General features: G+C 31.8%; 1 protein-coding gene across 1 annotated transcript; it reads left to right on the top strand.

Moving 5' to 3' along the window:
• The first annotated feature begins 1,462 nt into the window (after positions 1 to 1,462).
• On the top strand, positions 1,463 to 2,113 carry LOC114720443 (kunitz-type serine protease inhibitor DrTI-like). Its single transcript, XM_028906093.1, has one exon. It carries the CDS (start codon positions 1,463 to 1,465, stop codon positions 2,111 to 2,113), a length of 651 nt encoding a protein of 216 aa, XP_028761926.1.
• Positions 2,114 to 19,511: the final 17,398 nt, after the last annotated feature.

Below are 19,511 nucleotides of genomic sequence, written 5' to 3' on the forward strand. Positions count from 1 at the left end.
GAAATATTATCAAGCGCTAAATATGAGTATTTCTTCAAGCGGAGATTTGAATCTTAGTTTACTATGTTATGGGACTAACTTTTTTCGCTAGATACAATTCTGTTGGTCAGGCTTATCAAGCTTTGATAATCTATTAGCTTACACATCAATCAAATGTCAAAAATAAAATTTATCACACGAGTTGCATATGAATTGAAGGCTAGCACAAGCAAACTTCTAATCCTAAGAGAATAAACTCTTCAAACTTGTTTGTCTTAGTAACAAGAAAAACCATTCTAAACCTCAAAATCATCAAAACCCCAAATTTATAGGGCTTTGCCAAAACTATAGCACACTCTTGAAAAACCACAACAAACATCAAGCCAATCCATATTAGAATATCAAAATTAGTTTAACAATTCTTAACGGAGCTTAATTAGTAATTGGTGGTGAGATTTTTTTTTGGTTTTTTTTTTTGGGGACTAGGTCATATAGAGTTTTAAATAAAGTTAGGGGAAAAAGAAAACGGTGGACCAACCAACGCCAATCCTGTCATTGCATTATCTCAATTCTTAGCCAAGCGTGCACCCAGAGGATAAGGGGTACGTTTCGTAAAGAACTTCATTTGCATTTTTCAAAAAAAAAAAAGGAGGAAAAAGGAATCAAATGAAATTTGTTTTTAGAATAAATAGATTATAAACTATAAAATATTTTAGAAAATGTTTCAAATAAAATGTTTTGAAAAATGGTAAATGGTCTGGCTTTTCAATAAATAATGTCATGGAATAAAAAATGTCCTGGTTGATGTTACTGCGATAGTGAAATATATGCTTACGTGTCATATAAAATAAAATAATCTCAAACATCAATTCATATTTTAGCGTCACGTGTTGTCAAATATGCGATTCCTTTTTGGATCTTCTTCATTGCTTGTAACGTGCAAGGGTGGAAGCTGAAGTATATAAACTCCAAATAAACTCCAAACTTAATTTAAATTTATCGGAAATATATAAACTCTATAGAATGAAAAATAAATGTTTACGTAATTGATTAATCAAAACTCCAAACTTTATAATATACATATAAGTTTTAAAGGACACAATATAAATCATGTAAAACTTAAATTTCAAATTCAAAATTAAATATTTTTTCACCCTCATCATCTTTGTCATCCAAAAATAAAATATTCATCCATCATAAGTAGAATAATATACCCCTATTTAACTAGAATAGAAAATTTATTGATGGAACAGTGTGAATGAAATTTTAATTAAAATTTTATAGAAAATTCCACATAATATGCCTCTTTCTTATGTCACTTATTATAATCTATTAAAAGATATTTACTTCCCAAAACATTCTTAAACACACACCCCGATGGTTCATATAGTTCTATATATATTGAAGCTCCAAGTTAACATGTTCACATTCCACGTAAAGCTTATCCTCCATAGCCATACATACCTTATCTAGCAAGCCAACAATGAAGACCAAAGCAACAGCAAAATTCTGGTTTCTCTTTCTCTTTCTCTTCGTCTCCACCAGAAGATCTGTTCATTCGGAAAGAGTTGATCTTGTGAACGACTCAAAAGGTAGGGCACTGTTAATCGATCGAAGCTACTTCATCTTGCTCGATAATGGCGGATCCATCACTGCCGTTGATACAAGCTTTTGTCAAATCTCAGTCATTCAACTACTTCACAACATCACAATACCTTCAGAGATCTCAACCTCACATGACAGCTTCGGCTTCATCACCACTGGTTTTCCCATATCCATATCGTTTCCAAGCTTCACAGTTCCTTCTCTCTGCATCAGTTCCAACAAATGGGTCGTCGTCAAGTCAAAACCTTTAGGGAAACATGTGATGGTTGGTGATGAAGCAGATTATGACAACGTTGTTTGTGGTTCGTTCTATTTGAAAACCTACGATTACGATAAAGGATATTACAAGCCTGTGTTCTGTGAGGGTGAACGTGAATCTGATTGTACACACATTGGAGTTCAGTTTGACGATGAGTATTTTAGGCGTTTGGTGGTCACCGATCATTTGGAGCCTTTGATATTTAAGTTTGTGATGGCTGAAGATGATAGCTTTGCTCTTGAAGATTCGTCCATTGTTCGTACGTGGTGATGTAGATTCAAAAAGAAGAAATATATTAAGGGTGAATCTCAATTGTTGTGAGTTTGCTTTCTGAAGTTTACTTAACAATAGTAATTGTCATAATATGACTTGTTTGTATTTTTTTTTCATGTTCTGTGAACCATTTCTATGTCTTTGGAATTGGAGTTTCCGGCTTGATGGAATCATAAAACAAATCAAACACCTTCTAATTAGCTTGACGCAGAATCAGTTTCTCAATTCCTAGTTATATATTTGCTGGAAGGTTGAATTAGTAAAGATAATTAAGTAGTTATATACCTCGTTAATGGGTGACCTTAAAATCTATATACAAGGGCCTTAGAATCCTGGTTTTGAAAATTGAGGCAGACCGGACTCACTTGGGGCTCGGGTTTGGATTGAAAAACTGTTTTAATGATCGAGTCCAGTTGAACAAAAATTTACCACCATTAAGCTTAAACGGGGCAATGTTTTTAGTGAATCAAATGAGTTTTGGGCCAAACGAAAGAAAGGCTGAAATTTTTTTAAAAACCATTAAAAACTTGACCCTATCAAAAAAGTCAATACATGTCCGCACAATTTATTGTTTATTTCGTTAAAAAGCTCGTATATTCTGGTACTATTATTTTGACAATTAGACTATTATAGATTTATTTTATATATGTGTATATGTATATTAAATGCATATAATTATTTTTATTTGATTATTGTGTTATCAGTTCAACCATCACTCGTACTAGTTAAATTAAATCATGAAAATCGAGACCTACAGGCTAGTCCAAATTCTTTCAAATAAAACAAATTTGGTTATGAATAGAAACTAACTTAAATGATGTGGCTGACATGTTCATCTATTTGCGCGAGTCAACAATATACAATAAACTCCTCCTCAGAGCTTCACATTAAAGGATTGGATTGAATAAATATTTCGTTCCGTCATTTTATTTTTTGATATAACTATTAAATTGGGTTATATTTGACTACTGTCGAATTTAATTAGGGGCAACTCTTCTAAGCTGTTTTTTTGCAGTCACACAGACTCGATCTCAAGATCTTGCACTTAAACGGCTAAAACCTCTTTCACTAGGACCAGTTTTTGTTGGTTTGCCATTTTTTCCTAAAACAGAAATTGAAGAAAATTTTTTGTCAATTATTTTAAGATGAAATTGGCCGCAAAATTTCTTATTGAAAATTTATTTTGAGAATGGTCCATGGAAAGAATAATGTAAAGCACTGAATCTAAAAATTTTTCTCTCTTTGATGAGCATGAAAACTAGAGAAGGTACAGAGTCTTAAAGTAGAGGAAGCAAGCAAATCTAGAAAATTGAGTATTTTATTCATTGAATTGAGTACACTATATAGTTCTGTATATATAGGACAAAGAGTGTGCAAGTGATACATGCAAGGAAAAACAATACAGCAAAAAGAGTGGACATGTAGCCTTAATAGTATTTTATAGAATACATCATAAAGGATCAAGTAAAACTAAATGGGCTAAGCAACACTAAGTTACTACATATGTGATTGTGGGCTTAGATTTCTGCAATGTTGCTCTAATAGCCCATGCAAGTCAAACGAGTGAGAGTTGAGCACAAAAATTTAAACCTGGGGGCATTAAAGTGGCTTGGTAAATATGTTTGCAATTTGATCTTTTGAATAGACAATTGAAATCTGCAAAGCCTTAGCTGCAGTCAATCAAGCTCAATATGTTTGGTTCTAACATACATGACAGGACTTACACTCAAATAAGTAGCACCAATATTATCACAACATAGTGTGGGAGCTTTAGGACGAAAAATGTCAAGTTCACCCAACAAAGTTGGCAGCTAGATTAAATCACAAGCAACCAGGGCCAGAGCTTTATGCCTTGCTTCAGTGGATGATCTAGCCATTGTGAGTTGTTTCCTGAACTCCAAAAAATTAAATTTGGACTCAAGAACACATAATATCCCCCTATGAATCTTCTATCATCAACATTACCACTCTAGTCTATAACACCCCAAATTTTTTGACTTAGAAAAAAAATATAAAAAAAAAATTTATTTAAAATTATTGAAAGTCTAAATAAATTGGGAAAAATTATGGAATAATTAGTTTTGTGGACTTAGAAATTTCATGGAAATTTTTATTCTTCAAAAAGTGGCTTAGATAATTTTAAAAGCTATTTCTAGAACAAAAATGGTTGAATTTCTTAGAAAATTATAAGAAAAATACCTAGAGGTTTATATTTAATTTGGAAATTTTAGAATCATTATTTGATGAAGAAAAGGTGCTAATAGGGGTATAAAATCCTTAAAATGAATTAAGGATTTCTAGAATTAAGGGTTATTTTTCTAGGAAATTTAAGAAAAATATCTAGAAGATGATTTTTGACCCGAAAATTTCAGGGATATTACTTTATGAGTCAAAGAAGCTAATAGATAAGGAAAATCTATTGTAGAATAATTTTTGGACTTATTCCATAATTTCAGAAAAATAGAAGGAAGGGCGGAAATGGAAGAAAGGAAAGAAATAAAGGGCACAATGGTCATTTCCCTTACTCTGACACGTGCCCATCTTTTATTAACACCGAAAACTCTTCCTTCTTCATTTCTGTGTCTGAACCTTGAGAGAAAAGAGAGAGAGGGAGCTCGAGAGGAAGACCAGAGAAGAAGGCGACGAAGAGGGTGATCGGGGAGGAGTTTTCTGCATGTAATCCATGTTTTCAACCAAGGTGAGCCTGCTGAACTTCCTTCCACTCTTGCTTTCTTCGATCTGTGGCTTAATAAGGTGCAATGGTTGAGTGAGAAAATTTGGTTAGTGAGAGAAAGTGAAGGAAAGGAGAAAAGGATCGGTGAATGTATCTTTGTTGGTAAGATTGAAGTGCGTAGAAGTTTTTTTTCTGGTTGCATGTTGCTGTTGCTTCTGTTATTGTTTTGGCCGAACGGGGAGGTTGATTTTCTTTCAGTTTTGGATATGGATTATGGTTCGTTTTGGGAGTAAAAGCAGATGCTTCTGGTTGCATAAGAATGGGTTGGCTGTATGTGGTTTTTCTTCCATCTGAATGTCTTCTTAATGCCTCGATTTTGAGCTTAACCGAACAGAATTTTCTTTTAGTGGATAGGCGTGTGTGTGCTGATTCTATAGCTTTCCGAATCTGGGTTGTGATTTTGAAAGTCAAATGTTCGTTTAAGGGGTCCTCCGTGCCGTCAAGTTGTGTGTGTATAGGTCGAATGGTTGCTCTGTTTTAATTCGGCCAAACAGGGGTACATGACTTGAAGAAGTTGAAGTCAGATTCACGCATGTGTGGAAAGAGTTCTGTTCTGATTTGTAAATGACATACGAACATATAGAGGAGCTTAAAAACATAGTTTAATGGGTAGATAGAATATTATATGAGTAGGTGATGAGTGGTTTCAGTTTATAGGACTAGAAAGAGCAAAACACGTTTTAGATAAATGTGTAATTGAATTTAAAAGTCCAGATTTCATGAAGAAGCTGAGATTAATAGAAAGTATAGCAATGGTACATATGTTTTGCGTGTGAGTAGGAGATGTGATATATAGGTTTATAGATGTTTGAAATAGTTAAGAATGTTTAAAGGTTCTAAGCTAGTTATTTATATATTGTTCTTGATGTGACAATTTTTGGATTTAAATTGAAAAGGGTGTTTGAAGTTTGGGGTTCAAGTTTTGAAGATGGGATTGATTGAAAAATAGAAGTTAGAAAGAGATCAAGTTTAACTAAATATGGTTATAGAATTTTAATATTAGAAGAGTTTATTAATATGAATACCATATGTGTGTCTCGGCCAAAGTTTGTAGAAAGTGACATGAATATTATTGGTTGAGGCTTGCTTGAGGTTTTCAAATGGTGAATGGGAATTTTGAACGGGTAGATTAATGATCATGGTATTTATAAATTATTTCAAAGGTATACATTAGGAAAATTCTTAATGGCACAGTCAGTGGCTAATGTATGGGACAAAATTTGTAATTGATAGAATTTGTGAGAAAGATTGTTTGAGGACTGCAAATTTAAAGTTAAGAAGATTGAAAGGTGTCTAGAAGTTGAATTGCTTAGCTTGTCTAATTTGGATTTAAATATTGATTAAGTAAATATATATGTTTACGTCCATGTCTTGGTCGAAAACTACTAAAATTTAAACTTACTTGATTAAAACTCAAGTAAGCAAACTTGTGTGTGAATGGTTAGGATGAGTGAGTGACCAATTACTAAATAAAGTAACTATTTGGGGTTACAAAAGAAAGAAAAAGCTTTCAAAAATTATATTATGAATAAGAATAGTTGTTCATGATGACTAACAACTAAGGAAGGATAGAGATTAAAGAAGATTTAGGATTTAAAGGAGGATATTTAATTTATGAATTATAGTTAGATGAAACATTGATTTACCCTTACAAATATGATATGTTTTGATATCTATAAAAGCCCACGAAAAAGGCAGAAAGGAAGGAAGAGTGTAAGGATTGATTTGGAAGTGGAAAGTCTAGGTAGTAGTTCTTTTTTTTCTTACGCTTGTGTATGATTGTTGTATGTTTGTTTGTTCCATATTGTTGTTTTAAAGCATGAGAACCTGTAATCCTTAATTCCTTGCATGGATTGTTTAGCTGTGATCATGTGTAGTTGATAAGTATGAGGCAGTATTTATCAATTATTTGCGCATTATTTATATGTCATTATGCATAAATGCTTAATTGCATTATTTCACAAGGTTATATTCCACTTGGCTTGTTTTGTATGCTTTATGTAATCTGCACAATTGTTTGATGAAAATTTCTACTACGGGGATTCTTTCGAATCTCACACTTTCTTCCATGATATACAACAAAGGCAAGTAGCTTTAACGGAAAAGAAATTATATAAGAAGAAGGTGAGTTGATTGAAGAGTAGGGATGCCCACTATATTTTGTACATATGTAGTAAAATATTTTGGTAAGTTAATCTTTATACTTTTATATATGTTATGTGAGCAGGTAACTATTACTTGCTTTATGTAAATATTTTGTATCCTCTATAAGGAGGAGAGCACTGCCAAGTGCATGTAAGTGCTATCCACTGGGATGGCTACTATAATTCCACTTTTTGTTATGAGATTTTACAATATGAAATAATTCTAGGTGATAATAGATTAAGTTGAAAGTAGGGTTGATTTTGCATCATTGGTCAGCATTTCTGTAAGTCTAAATTATTTTTGTTATGAATTCCAATGATAGTTTCAAGTTTAATTCCTATATTGGAATTTGGTTTTTAAAATTCTAAAAATTTGGTTTTAAAATTCTAAGTTTTCAAAAGTTATTTTAAACAAAATTCAGTTATTGCCAAGACAAAAACTTGGCGGTTAGTAATTCACAGACATTAAAATGAATTAAAATGACCCTATAAGTATATAGAAAGGCAGGTGTTGCACAGTCAGCATTTGAATAGGCAACAAGACTCTTAAGAGACTCAATTTTAGTGTATGTAACTACAGAAGAAGCAGGACACTTTCTAATTACAAGAGCATGATCTATAGTATTAGACAAATACCAAAGAATCCTCTTAACATCCTTTTAATAAGAATTGAGTGGATGATGAATAAATCGACATACCTTATTAACAGCATAAGACATGTCTGGTCAAGTGAAGGAAAATATTGTAAACTACCTACCACACTTCTATAAATTTATCATTCTCAATACTAGAACCTTCAAAAGCAAACAACTTTGACTTATGAGACATAGGCGTGTCTTCTGGACTACAATAAGGCATACTTGTCTTGGCCAACAAGTTTGAAATATATTTACCTTGAGAAAAATATAACCTAATCAAAGTAAAGTGACATTTAATAACAAGAAAATAACTAAGTTAACTAAGGACTTTGATGGGGAAATAAGTATTCAAAGTGTGAAACAAACTCTGAATAACTAAATAAGAATTAATAACTAATAAATCATCCACAATATCAAAATATAAAAGTTAGAAGAAGCACCGTGCTTAGCAAATAGAGAAGTATTAACTTTTAAAGAAACAAATCCTAGTTGACTAAGGCAATGACTCAGTTTTGAGAACCAGGCACATGGTGATTGTTTTAAACCATAAATAGATCTCTAAAGTTTATAAACATGATTAGGAAACAAAGCATTTCAAGATCTAGGAGGTTTGAATCATATGCAGATCATCTTCTAAATCACCATGTCAAAAGGCATTTTGACTATCAATTTTCTGTATGACCCAATCGAAAGAAACAGCTAGAGAAAGAAGAAGACGTTTTTTAGCAAGCTTAACCATGAGGGACAAAGTTTCATAATAATCAATACCTAAGGCATGATGAAAACCCTTCACCACCAAGTGTGCTTTATACTTATCCAAGGTACCATCGGCCTTAAAATTCTTACACAGCACCCATTTACAACTAACAATGTTTTGAGATGGTAAGGGAGGAACCAAATGCCATGTTTGATGAGAAATGAGACCATCAAGCTTTACTCTCATGGCAATATGCTATTTAGGATATCATAAGGCTTCTACATTAAAGGTGGGTGCATTGGAGTGAATCAAGTGGCATGACAATGGTATATGGAAGCTAGGCAATAATGTTGTCTGTAAACTACTTTGGTTTAGGAGAGTTAGTTTGGGCCTGGGTAACCATGCGAAGAGGCTAAGGAGAAGACTAAATAGGAGGGGACAACTGAGATGAAGCATGGGGGAGAGATGAAGAAGTTATTGCAAAAGAGGAAGAAGAATCATTGGTGGTGAGGATAACTTTGATGAGTAAGGGATATTATGTGAATCGGGTAGATTAGAAGGAGAAGTAGGTTCATGTCAAGAGTCAATTAGGCTGGGCTTAAGAGTATTTAAAATAGGCAAAATAGTGGATTGACTGGTTGGTGGGCTGATAAAATAAATAGACCATAGGAAATTCATTGTTCAATAAAACAAACATTTCTTGAAACAAAATTTTACTTGTTTTTGGCTCAAAACACAACTAATAAAAATACAAAGAGTGGACTTAGGCTCTAGTTTATTATGAGTATAAGCACGTAGATAACACTAATAAAAACACCCAAACACTCTTGAAAAGGAATGATCTGGAGATTGATTAAATAATAATTCAAAAAGAGATTTATTATTGAGAGTGGTAGAAGGCAAACGATTAATTAAGTAAACTAACATGTACTGAGAATTGTTGAGGCAAAGACGTGATTAAGAAGTGCAAGTGCAAATTCTACAATATGTTTATGTTTGCGTTGAACAAAAATTTTATGAGATGAATTATACTAGACGTGATGTGATGAATTATACCAAAAGGTGGAAGAATCTTATGTAAAGCTTGCAATTCTCCACCACTATCAGTTTGAAGGAATTTTATTTTAGTATTAAATAGATTTTCAACTTACTTTGAAAAAAGTAAAAAGTCCTGAGAAATTAAACTTCATATTGTGCGTCAAGAGGATAAAACCATATGAATCTTGTAAAGCTATCTACAAAGCAGACATACTAACGATACACAAACAATGATAATAGAGGAGTAGACCCAAATATCAATTAAAAACAAGTAAAAGGGATGGGGAGAATAATGGGGAGAGAAGGGATGGATAAGAACATGACTCTTTGCTTTATTGGTGAATAAGACACTGATTGTAAAGGATAACTAGGAAGAGAATATTGAGAAAGCACTCTATGCACGACTCGACAGGCTAGATGTCTAAATCTAGAATGCCACTAATTAATAGATGTTTTGACTCCTAAACTAGCTTGAGAAGGTTGAAGTGGAGATGGGTAGAGAAAATTCTTGGTTGGTTAAGATCCTTCATGAGAAAGTAAGAAGAATAAACTTTAAAGTAAACAGAATTATCAAGGCATAAATGAGCAAAGAAAAACATTTTTTTTGAAACAGTTGGATATGTAAGAGATCAAAAAGAAAGAAATTACAGGAAGAGATAGGATAATAGCATGAGCCTTGATTTGCTGTAGGCATAGGGAAAGCATTGCTATTTTGCACTTGTGCACTCCCTCTATATGGTTCAAAATGAAGATTAAGATTGGACATATAAGAGGTCATATGATTAGTAGCACTGGTGTCAAAATGCCATGCACTATTAGCAACAGAGAAGTATATAGAATAGTTTTATTAAGCCAGATAAGTAGATGGAGGAGCTTGATTATACCGATGATAGCAAGTCTAAGGAGTATATCTACATTTACACAATAATGGTAGTATCTTTCATCATCAAACATACCACATCCTCTATTACCAAAACCATGACCTCTATAAAAGTGACCTCTAGATCCTTCGCATCCATCAAAACATCCACAACGTCCTCTTCCTTTGTAAGAAAAAGAGCCATTAGAAGTTGGTGAGATTAATTAAGTACATTGGTCCTTATGTTCAGGTTATCAAAAATTTTAGAGGTAGAATGAAGAGAAAGGAGTTTTGGCCTGATGAATCAACAAATAACAAAACATTTCTCTAGAGATAAATCCAGTCTAGATGGTAAGGGAAGCAATAATCAACTCAAAATTGGCATATGCAAGATTAACAGTGCCATTAGATAAATGAAGAGACGGAGCTATAGAAGTACCATCAAGTAAAGATAAAAGTTGTTGCCTATATAAATAAGGAATTATCTGAGTTTTCCAAATTTCATAATTATCATTGTTCAAGAAGAAATGCAGGAGAAGAAGTAGAAGATAAAGCAAGAGTCGAAAGAGAAGGAAAAGTAGTAGTACTCCTCCGGTCACCCATTTTGTAGTTCAAATTGCATTACAAAATGGGTCTTATATTTAGAATTGGAGAAGTATTTATTTGGGGGCTTAATGAATAGATCCTTGTAGGAGTATTCCGTACAGTGCTATGTATAGAGGACCAAGGGTATGCAGGTGATACACATGAGGAAAAATATGTAGCAGAAAGAGTGGACGCGTAGCACCATTAGCATCTTTTGACCAAGTAAAACTAAATGGGCTAGCCGAAGCTAGTTATTGTACCTATGATTATGGGCTTAGATTTGTGTAATGTTTCTCTAATACAAACATCTTTTAAGCTGTTGTTTTTATGCTATTCTTGCATGTTATGGGTTTGATGTCAAAATTAAAACTTCAAAATCAATTTAATTACCTTGCTATCATAAAACAATTTACTCCTTTGTTTGGACTTCTTGTTGCCATTCTACTTCTCTTCATGTTATTGCTCTTCTTGGGTTTGGCTACATCCATGCTATGGACTTTCTTGGTGTTTCAAGAAATTATTTAATGGCTTCATGGCATCATTCTACATATTCATGCCAATCAGCCAGCTACAAGTAACTTTTAAATGGAATAAAGTGACTTCATTAGGATTCAAGAGAATGGTTTAATTACTTGTCTTAAGCTTCTTTTAGCCAAAACCAAAGCCTATCTGTATGTCTGAATTAAATTGGCTAGTTAGTCAACAAGTAATAGTAATAGGAAAGGTTGTTGATTTTTTCTTTTACATATTTCTCTATGCTTTGTAAATGGATAATAAAATACCTAAAGTATATTGTATTCTCTAGAGTTTAGGATAATTGCAACATGATATTGCTTTGTCAAGTTTCAGAAATGTGGAGGGATCAAATCTACTACCAGTTTGTGGTTTAATAAACCTATGCTATGCTACAAAGTTAAGAAGATGGAAAATAAGAAGATAAATAAAGTTTAAGTTTCTTCAACTGTTCAATGCATCAAAAAATTTCAAAAAAAAAAAAAATTGCAAAGTTGTTACAAGTCGTCTTACAAAATTTAGTCCCATTTCCTTTTATAAATTACATTAGTGTAGTACATTTAATAGACAAAATTGATCCCTTTTCCCAGCTTGAGTGTGGCACAAAATTCTTGATCTATTTTACTCATTTATAATTATAATCATGTCAAACTAAATCTAGAATTTTTCATTTCAAAAGCTCACTGTTATGTTTTTCTCCTTTCACCTATTGTTGGGACTATTAGGACTTGAATTTTCGTAGGTCAGTCCTTGAGTATGGTTGTCTTTAGAGCTTAAAGCAAGAAACTTAAATTCCAATCTATCTATTAGGCCTTACTACCATTGTTGGGGATAATTGCACTAATCATATGGGCTTAATGGTGAAAGCTGTCATCATGTTGTTCTAAGAAATTTTTTATTGACATTGTCTTGTAACCTTGACCAAAGGATCTATGAGAAGTGACTTGGAAAAATTGAGGAAAAAAACTCTCTTTAGAATGAAGAAAGTGACTTCCCTATCTGAATTGGGTCGGGTACTACATAAATCAGTAATATATGAAATAAAAGAGTTCACTATATCTTATGTTGTGCTGATATGCTACTCCCAATCTTAATTCTTTCCATAGAGAGTAGGCTAATTATAGTTTCTTAGTGGAGAAAAAATATTGTTTCTCATTATATATATATATATATATATATATTGGTTAATGATTTATCTAAAGATTGAGTTATTGATAGAGCACAATACAATCTTGAGATTCATGTTGCTGATCCCACTTAATACAATAAGACTTCTTGCTGTTGTAAGGGTTCTAAGAATAAGAGGTCGTAGAGTCTGTATTCTGTATGATTCATTATTTGGTCAAAACAGTCCTCATAAGTATTCCTCTTCATTTAAGTAACAAAGGAAGAAGGATCTTTCAGGAGGTCATACTCAACGTCTTGTGCGTCAAGTATCAGGTTCATTTTAATTTGTTGTTGAGCATGTAAATATAAGTGGTGATCCTTCGAAAGCCATGCTCAATGTTTGCTACTCTATTGAGTAGCTCATCTAGGGGCGGAGAAGGAGGAAGTAGTGGAGAAAGAGGAGGTGACGAAGGAAAGGGAGGATGTCGCAGCGTTGTTCTCTAGCATTTCGCCATGACCATTAGTAGGAGGAAGACAACAACTTTTAAAAAACGATGGAAAAATGTTCACAAAAAAATGATGGAAAAGAGAAGTTGAGTTTGAAGTTTAAATAGACGGCGGTAGGACATGATAACCTTTGATATATACAATGTCGGTAACTATCATTTAAACTAGTTTTCAAGTAACTTGCGTAAATAGCAATTAAAATATTATTTTAAATTTTTTTTAATTATTTATATTAACGTTTAGAGAATTGGAGAAGATGTCTAGTATAAAAAATGCTCGTTATACCACACGCGTAGGGAGCTGGATTTTACACAAATGTTACCGCTCACGTTTTATACATTGTTACCGCAATGATTAGTATAGTATAAGGCAGTTTGAAAAAAAAATTTTTTCCTATTAGTGATACATGATCAAATATGAATATATCACATACCCATGCTATAAATCCAAGCAAAACATTACATATTTATCTGATCATGTAATGTAACTTTTGTTGCAATTGTTCATGCTTTAAAGCAAACAAACAAACGAAACTAGAATGCAAGAATAGTTAAAATGCCGCCTTTAAGCTTTCGACTTCTCTTGTTTCTTTACTTTGCATACCTGGAGGTTCACCGTCCAGGCCACTAATTTCATTTCCATAATGTTCAATGAACCTAATTACATATTATCATTAATCACCAAGTTCAATTCATTAGAACCATTAAAATAGCTATAAGTCTCTTTATTTTCTCTTTACTTTGACTTATAGGGTGAAACTTTGACTTTTGCCTTTGATGTTTTAAACTTATTATATCCACCACCTATTTCTGCATGAGAAATTCAAATATGGCTTACAACTTGAAAATCAAAATCTTTCCCTCATTTTTTGCTCAAGTCCTAGGTCCCTTTAGATTTTCAAAAATTTCATTTTTAAAATTTCTTTCTTCCTCATGGTTATAACTTGAAAAAATCCATATTCATTCTATTAAAACTTTTAATTATATCAAATATGGATTTTATTAAAAATTTTGGCGGCATCATAAAAAAAGTGGCCTTCCTAAATTTTGCAAAACCTTGAAAATTAAACAATCAATAGCACCCCTCAACACATAAGTCATGTATACTCATTTCTAAACATTTTTCATATTTTAATCATCAACACATATCATTTAAGGCATCATTAAGTTTCTGGTCAGAAGCCTAAACTAGCCCAGCCTCATTCATCTTAAAGAAAACCAAAATCTCAATGCTAGAAATCATACCTCACTGTCTCCATGCATGAAACAAGCTTGAACTTGGTTTTCTTTTTTTGGCTTTCCTCCTTGATGGGTGGCGCCTATGACCAGCACATGGAGGGGAAGAAGTGGTGTGACTACATGGAGAAAGGAGGAAGGAAAAGCTCAAGCAAACATTTTTATTGCTTAAAAGCCTACATACCTTGATAGTTTGATGCTTCTTGAATAAGTAATTCTGTTCTTTCAATGGTACATCCCAACAATTCCTTGCCAAAGTAATACTTTAATCATCATTAGCTTTGCTTTTCAATGGTAAATCTTGATCATTAATTTTTCCTTCCAATATAGCCATTGAGATCTGTTTGTAAATTCCATTTTTGCCCTTGAATATAGCAACATTGGTTAAATTGCCATTGGGCCTTTTAATTTAATTTAATTCCTAGCACCACTTTTTCTTATTTAATTTGGGCCAGCAGGTAATTTAAATAATTACTCCCTCATTTCTAATAGTTAACCACACCATCCTCTATAGTTGAATGTACTTGGGCTTGATTTTTTTTTTTAAACAAATTTTAGATTTATGGGAAGGAATTTTGGCAATTTCTTAACATATATGGAATTAAATTCCATAATTAATTCCCATCCAATAAAAATATATGTTACATTTCTAAAACTCCATTATCCTCATTAAAGAACTTCTCTAATTTTCTCGGGTTAAGTTTTGAGCCCTAACTATTTTTCCTTTAGCTTTTAGGAAATTACACTTTCAAGGTCTACAATTTATTTTAAACTCAAATATTCCTTCTCTTGGGAAATAATTCGATTCAAAAATTCTCTAAATTCCCAAAATACTGATTTATGATTTTTTTTTTTCACAATCTTCTTGGACCTCCGTGTAACTTTAAAATTATGCTCTTAATCTCTTGAAATTAACTCAAATAAATTTTTTAAGCCAATAAATTCTTTTTGTGTCATTTTCATCAGTTATACCTCTTTTGGGCCTCAAAAATGTTTTAAAAACCTCTTTTCAATTTTTCGGGATTTTATTGAATTTTTGGTCATTTATTTACAGTTAGACCCCTGCACACTTTTCATCTTCTTTTCTAACTTGGACCTTTCTTTCTTTGTCTTTGGGTCCTTATTCCCTTTTATCTTGCCCTTGAAACTTTCTTACGGCCTCTTAAAATATTTATACTTCAGTCTCAAAATTTTTTTTAATTTATCATATAGTCCTTGTGAATCATTCTATCTTTTCAAGACACTTATGAAGCTTCTATTTAATAGTCTTGGTAGCCTATTTAATTTAGGTTTATTCTTAAATTTTAAGGCTTAAAATTTGTGTTGCAACAAACTATATATAAATACTTTAATATTTAATTATGGTAATTTCTCTTCCTCTTTCTTCATTCTAGATGGCATCATCTTGAGTCTTATTGGGCCTACTGTTATATATTCTGAATTTAATTGGATCTTATGTAATAGCTTACTCTGTCAAATTATATTAATTAATGGTTAGGTCTAATTAAACTTATGGTCCAATAATTTCTCTAATATTTTTGTTGAGATATTTTTTCTTCACTCTACTACCTCTTATGGGCCTTAAATATCACTCACGAACTTTTTTCCTGGTTTTCCTGTATTATTGGGTAACTTTGTCATAATTACACATAATGACCCAAAATGTTTATAAATTATACTTTGATCCCACTATGCACTCGTCATTTTGATGTCTCTCCAGTGTTTTTGTTAAATTGGACCTCTCTTTCTTTATTTTTAAGTCCATAATCCCTTTTATTTTAGCCCTAGAAACTTTCTTATTCTCAAAAAAATTTTAGTCACTAAAAATCATTTTATCTTTTCAAAGTATTTCTAGGACTTCTGCTCAATTAGGGTTAGTGGTCTACTTAATTTGGGCTTATTCTTAAATTTTTATGCCCAAAATTTAGGATAGGACAAAAACAAAGGTTAAATAATGCAAGTGTAGATGCATGATAGAAAAATTTCAAAACTGACGACTAGTTGTGAAGGTTAGTTAACCTAATACATTATGTTTAACACCTCTCATTTCTAGGAAATTTATCCCCTAGAGATGATAGAAAGACCCCAAAGGGAGCAATCAACAAGTCAATTGCTCAGATTAAGTCTTTTCATCCAAAAATTTGTGTTACAACAAACTATATATAAATACTTTAATATTTAATTATGGTAATTTCTCTTCCTCTTTCTTCCTTCTAGATGGCATCATCTTGATATTGGACCTACTATTATATATTCTGAATTTAATTAGATTTTACGTAATAGCTTACTCTATCAAATTATATTAATTAATGTTTAGGTCTAATTAAACTTATGGGCCAATAATTTCTCTAATATTTTTGTTGAGATATTTTTTTTTATTCACTCTAGTACCTCTTAGAGGCCTTAAATATCAGTTATGAACTTTTTCCCCTAGTTTCCTGTATTTTTGGGTAACTTTCTCATAATTACACATAAGACCCAAAACGTTTATAAATTATACTTTGACCCCACTATTATTTTAATATCTCTTCATTGTTTTTTTTTTTAATTGGACCTTTCTTTATTTATTTTCAAGTCCCTAATCCCTTTCAGTTTAGCCCTGGAAACTTTCTTATTCTCAAAAAAATATTTATACATCAATCGGCAAAAAATTTTAATTTGTGGTTTAGTCACTAGAAATCATTCTAGTGTTTTATGGCATTTCTAGGACTTCTACTCAATTAAGCTTAGTAGCATACTTAATTCAAGCTTATTCTTAAAATTTTATGCCTAAAATTCAGGATAGGACAAAAACAAAAACTAAATAATACAAGTGTAGACGCATAATAGAAAAATTTCAAAAACGATGACTAGCTATTAAAGTTAGTTGACTTAATATATTATGCTTAACACTTCTCATTTCTAGGAAATTTACCCCATAGGGACGATAGAAAGCATCCCAAAGGGAGCATTCAACAAGTCAATTGTTCAGATGAAGTCTTTCCATCCAAAAACAAAAAGGAAAAAAAAAATGAAAAATTGTTCAGAACGTCTAATTTGCGACTACATAAGGGAGAACTTGATCCGTGAGATTAATCCAACGATTGATGAATAATTTGCACTCGTAGGAAGCTTAATTGAAACTACGATGGGACACAAATGCCTATTCTCGAGCATTGTTCTACGTCTTGTGCAAATATGACTCTTCTCACACACATTTGTATTATAAATATGAGGTGCACGAATCAACTTTGTGTAATTATTATTTTTTAACTTCAACATTTTTACTTCCCTTCTCAATTTTAACAATACGGATTTGGTTCTTACTTTACACTAGTTATTACTTTCTTCTTATTCTTATGGATTGGTATATTTTTAATTAGAATCCTAATTCACTTTTTACATATGTGGCCAATCCTGAGATCCAAGCTAAATTGGCTAGTAAGTGAATCAACCAAAGATTATAATGTTTATATTCTCCAATATACCAAACTCATCCTAACAAAGTAACCAAGTAGCCATTGATGACAAATAAAATAAAATAGAAAAACAAATAGAGCAATACAAAATTTAGTATTTCCAGGCAAACCATATAATCAAACCTGTGTGTGCTACGGACCAGCAAAACATATGTATACGTCCTCGCAATAAATATTGGTATTTCATTAAATATTTGCATTATTGATTAATATGAATTTTAATGCTAATTGATATTTATATTATATATCTTACTTTTTAATGAAAATATTTGGAATTTATTATCAACATAAAATAGCGTATTGTCATAAATATGGATTTATATTTATTTAATTTACTTATAATATTAATTAAAATTAGTTTCAGTAAGTGAAACATAATTTTTTCCAAGTCATATATTTATATATATATTTTATAGTTTGAGAAAATCTATCTTTGCTTTTATTCCAATCATTAACATAAATAATATATGATCAAACTAAAAAACACAAAATTTTTATATCTTTTCTCTTATTTTTCTTAAAAGTATTATATTATAGATTATTTCATTCACATATATTTTTAATATGATTTTTTTTTTGGTTGTAAAACTGCGATGTCACAGCTAATTAGTTATAGCTTATTCTAGGGTCAGTTATCAGTTATCACAATTCTTTAACCATTTAAGAATGGAAGAATTACAATCAAGTCCTAAAGAAAGAGAATAATTACTAAAAAATCTTAATAATAATCTAAGAAGTTTGTAATGACAAGGTTAAAAGTGAAGAATGACAAACTTTGAGACTTTTTTTTTTGTAATTTTTTCTTCTTCTCTTGAGACCTCATTATAATTTACGTTCTAAGAATCACTAGTGGCTTAAATTAATACCCTTGGAAAACCCAAAAATTTAAAACTTAAAAGCTTGGGCGTGCCAAATAAAATAAAATTGACTAAAAATATGAAGATTTATAACTAAATCGATATAATTCTAAAAATAGTTGTTCAAAACTCTATTTTAATTAGCTCTTGAAAACTCTTTCCATGATTGATACACGGCACTTTCCTTGGGCAAAACTCTTGATGAGGTTAATTAGTTACATACTATACTAAATAAATTAACTCACACAACCCGTTTCTTTTAAAAATAATAATCATGTTGCACATTAATAAAATCTCACATTAACCATATATATACCAATTATTCAAAAACCTGGCCCCCACATTTTCTTTCTTTCTTTTTTGAGTTTAGGTGCCAAAGTAGTCATGAAACTTATTCCTTATGCGCATTTGACATTATAAAATTTATCCAGATACAAAAATACACATCATGAACCTTTCAAAACAGAGCAAAGCTCACATATCTCCATTGACGGTCAACAGGTTCTCTCTTCAAACGGTGAACATAGCTACAGTTAACGGAAATTAGAGTTTGTTTCTATTTTAAAAGGTTCACGTATACTCTTAGATATCAGATGTGCTTAAAGAATTCATAGGTACTTACACCTTAACCTTTTTTTTATTTCGTGAAATGTCCCCCATATTTTCAATAATTGCTGAGTTATCAACCGCTTACGGGGCCTTTGCAACATAGACCAAAGACTTTGTAAGTCAAGTCAAGGCTGTGGCCGGAGCTCCTTAATTAGATCTGAACCAAATCTCAAGCTCTATTGCTCACTGCGCAAAGCTCTTGAATAATCCATCTCCTGCCCCTTCCCTTAATCTCTCATTTAGTCCTTTTGGCCAAATTTGATGGAAGAGTCGCAGCATTTACCAGTTCGCTTTATTAGGAGATATATACCCAAAATTTGAAGGTATGATTATCTTCTTCATTTTCCTTTACTTTCTGATTTGCCATCTTCTCAACTACATCTCTGCTTTTCTCTTTTCCCATCATTCTAATCG

The sequence above is a fragment of the Neltuma alba genome, unplaced genomic scaffold (assembly GCF_004799145.2).
Source record: "Neltuma alba isolate B1F8T4 unplaced genomic scaffold, ASM479914v2 tig00002220_pilon, whole genome shotgun sequence".
Classification (NCBI taxonomy): domain Eukaryota; kingdom Viridiplantae; phylum Streptophyta; class Magnoliopsida; order Fabales; family Fabaceae; genus Neltuma; species Neltuma alba.